General features: G+C 66.5%; 1 protein-coding gene across 1 annotated transcript; it reads left to right on the plus strand.

The window, feature by feature from the left end:
* Positions 1-2,855, plus strand: IRF2BP1 (interferon regulatory factor 2 binding protein 1). Its single transcript, XM_023182559.3, has one exon. The coding sequence runs from the start codon at positions 699-701 to the stop codon at positions 2,451-2,453; it is 1,755 nt and encodes a 584-aa protein (XP_023038327.1). The 5' UTR covers positions 1-698; the 3' UTR covers positions 2,454-2,855.
* The last annotated feature ends 347 nt before the right edge of the window (positions 2,856-3,202 follow it).

Here is a 3,202-nt window from a genome sequence, read left to right on the forward strand (position 1 = left end):
TTTGCCCAAAGCTGCACAACAAATCGGAGTAGAAGTTGGAAGCCCGGAAGCCTGTCCACCCACCCCCAAAATTTCTGAATCCGGAGTAGCTCTGATCATTCGTATTGCAAACTCGCCTCCCACCTTTGTGTCCCAGCATCTTGCGGCGCGCGGAACTCCGGCCCCGCGGAGACGGTTATAAGGGCTGCGCGAGGAGAGGCGACGACCCCCCTCCCCGCCCCAGCCCGCCTTTGCCCGCCGTTCCCTTTAAGAGCCGGCCCCGGCGGGACTACGTTTCCCAGAAGGCTTTGCTGGCGCGTTATGTAACTTTCCCTGCGAAGCGGCCTCTGGGGCAGAAGAAGGAGGTGGAGGCGGTGGCGGCCGTTGCAGCGGCGGCGGCGAGAGCGGCGGGAGCTTGAGGCGGCTGCGCTCGCGGCCCATCGTGGGGCCCGAGCTGTGCGCCTCGGCTCGGAGCCCGGACCGGGCGGGGGCGCCGACGTGCCTCAGCCTGCCTTTGCGAGGGAGGCGGGAGTGAGCAGAAAGGCTTAGGGCCCAGGGGGCGGGGAAGGGGGGCCGGGCCTGGATCCGGCAGGGAGGCCGAGCCGGAGGCCCGACCGTGGCTCGCGCTGTCCCGGGGACGCGGATCGAACGTCGGCGGCGCGGATCGCACGTCGGCGGCCGGTGGAACGCGGGAGCCGGGCGGCGCGCGGACTGGGGCCATGGCGTCTGTGCAGGCGTCCCGCCGCCAGTGGTGCTACCTGTGCGACCTGCCGAAGATGCCGTGGGCCATGGTGTGGGACTTCAGCGAGGCCGTGTGCCGCGGCTGCGTGAACTTCGAGGGCGCGGACCGCATCGAACTGCTCATCGATGCTGCCCGCCAGCTCAAGCGCAGCCACGTGCTTCCCGAGGGCCGCTCGCCCGGGCCCCCGGCCCTTAAGCACCCGGCCACCAAGGACCTGGCTGCGGCCGCCGCACAGGGGCCCCAGCTGCCGCCCCCGCAGGCCCAGCCCCAGCCATCAGGGACCGGCGGCGGCGTCTCGGGCCAGGACCGCTATGACAGGGCCACATCATCGGGCCGCCTCCCCCTGCCCTCGCCCGCCCTGGAGTACACTCTGGGGTCCCGCCTGGCCAATGGGCTGGGCCGTGAGGAGGCCGTGGCTGAGGGGGCGCGAAGGGCCTTGCTTGGCTCTATGCCTGGCTTGATGCCCCCTGGGCTGCTGGCAGCTGCAGTGTCTGGCCTGGGAAGCCGAGGCCTGACGCTGGCACCCGGCTTGAGTCCTGCCCGTCCCCTCTTCGGCTCCGATTTCGAGAAAGAGAAGCAGCAGAGGAATGCGGACTGTCTGGCAGAACTGAACGAGGCCATGCGGGGCCGGGCAGAGGAATGGCACGGGCGCCCCAAAGCAGTGCGGGAACAGCTACTGGCGCTGTCCGCCTGCGCCCCGTTCAATGTGCGCTTCAAGAAGGATCACGGGCTGGTGGGGCGAGTGTTCGCCTTCGATGCTACTGCCCGTCCTCCAGGATACGAGTTCGAGCTGAAGCTCTTCACCGAATACCCCTGTGGTTCGGGCAATGTGTATGCCGGCGTCCTGGCGGTGGCTCGCCAGATGTTCCACGATGCTCTGCGGGAGCCGGGCAAGGCACTGGCTTCTTCGGGCTTCAAGTACCTCGAATATGAACGCCGGCATGGCTCAGGAGAATGGCGGCAGCTGGGCGAGCTGCTTACCGACGGCGTCCGCAGCTTTCGCGAGCCAGCTCCCGCGGAGGCCCTGCCCCAGCAGTACCCAGAGCCCGCCCCTGCGGCTCTCTGTGGCCCACCACCGCGAGCCCCATCCCGGAACCTGGCGCCCACGCCGCGCCGTCGCAAGGCATCTCCCGAGCCGGAGGGCGAGGCGGCTGGGAAGATGACCACCGAGGAGCAGCAACAACGGCACTGGGTGGCACCTGGTGGCCCGTACTCCGCTGAGACCCCTGGTGTCCCCTCGCCCATTGCCGCCCTGAAGAATGTGGCCGAAGCCCTGGGCCACTCACCCAAGGACCCTGGCGGAGGTGGAGGGCCTGTGCGTCCCGGGGGCGCCAGCCCTGCAGCCTCCTCCACTGCCCAGCCGCCAACCCAGCATCGCCTTGTGGCCCGCAACGGTGAAGCAGAAGTCAGTCCCACAGCGGGGGCCGAAGCTGTCAGCGGGGGTGGCGGCGGCACTGGGGCGACCCCTGGGGCTCCCCTGTGCTGTACCCTGTGCAGGGAGCGGCTAGAAGACACCCACTTCGTCCAGTGCCCCTCGGTGCCCGGACACAAGTTCTGCTTTCCCTGCTCCCGGGAGTTCATCAAGGCGCAGGGCCCAGCCGGGGAGGTATACTGCCCGAGCGGAGACAAGTGCCCGCTGGTCGGCTCCTCCGTGCCCTGGGCCTTCATGCAGGGCGAAATCGCCACCATCCTTGCTGGAGACATCAAGGTTAAGAAAGAACGGGACCCCTAGGCTACCACTGCCTCCAGGCTACTGCCCTCTGCCCTTTTGCCACCCACCGCTGACGCGGATAAATTATTCCCTCCCCGACCCGCCCAGTGCCACCCCTATCTGTGTACATACTCCCTTCCTCCACCCAGATGGGTCCCCTGGGGTAGATGCATTGTGGGTGGGGGGAGAAAGCTTGTGGCTCCTGTCCGAGGGGATGTTTGGGGTCCCTTGGCCCCTCCAGTTTCCCTCTGTCCTTGGCTTGGCTTTGCTGCTGCTTGTAGTTGGGGGAGAGGTGCCCCCCTCCTCCTTGAGAAGGGACCTCCTGAAAATTCGCTCTTTATAAACGAGGCAAAAGCATTTTATTGCCCCCCCTCTCCCGCCCCCTTCTGCTCCTTCAATAAACCGAAAGATGGTTTTTTTCTTCTTCTTCTTCTTCTTAGTCCCTTGGTTGTGTGAGATGCTGCGCCCCCTGTGGGACTGAACTAGTCCTGCGAGGGCGAGGACGTTGCGCGGTAGCCTCCAGGTGGCGCCCTGCACCCAGGCGGTCCCGCCGGCCGACCTTCAGCAAGTGCGACCCGCTGGTCACGTTTTAGCCATCGGCCCGTTTTCCAGATGAAAGAACTGAGGCTCAGAGAGGGGATGTCTCCTGCAGGGGAGCCACAGATAGTCTCGGGAGTAGATTACCCTTCTGTAGCTGGCGCATCCCCTATCTACCTGAAAGGCGGAGGACTCAGCGCCTACGTGGGGAGGGGAAAGAGGCAGTGGGAGGT

The sequence above is a fragment of the Piliocolobus tephrosceles genome, chromosome 21 (assembly GCF_002776525.5).
Source record: "Piliocolobus tephrosceles isolate RC106 chromosome 21, ASM277652v3, whole genome shotgun sequence".
NCBI classification, from domain to species: domain Eukaryota; kingdom Metazoa; phylum Chordata; class Mammalia; order Primates; family Cercopithecidae; genus Piliocolobus; species Piliocolobus tephrosceles.

Coding starts and splice junctions, on each gene's coding strand:
- IRF2BP1 (XM_023182559.3), top strand. CDS start 699: ATGGCGTCTGTGCAGGCGTCCCGCCGCCAGTGGTGCTACCTGTGCGAC.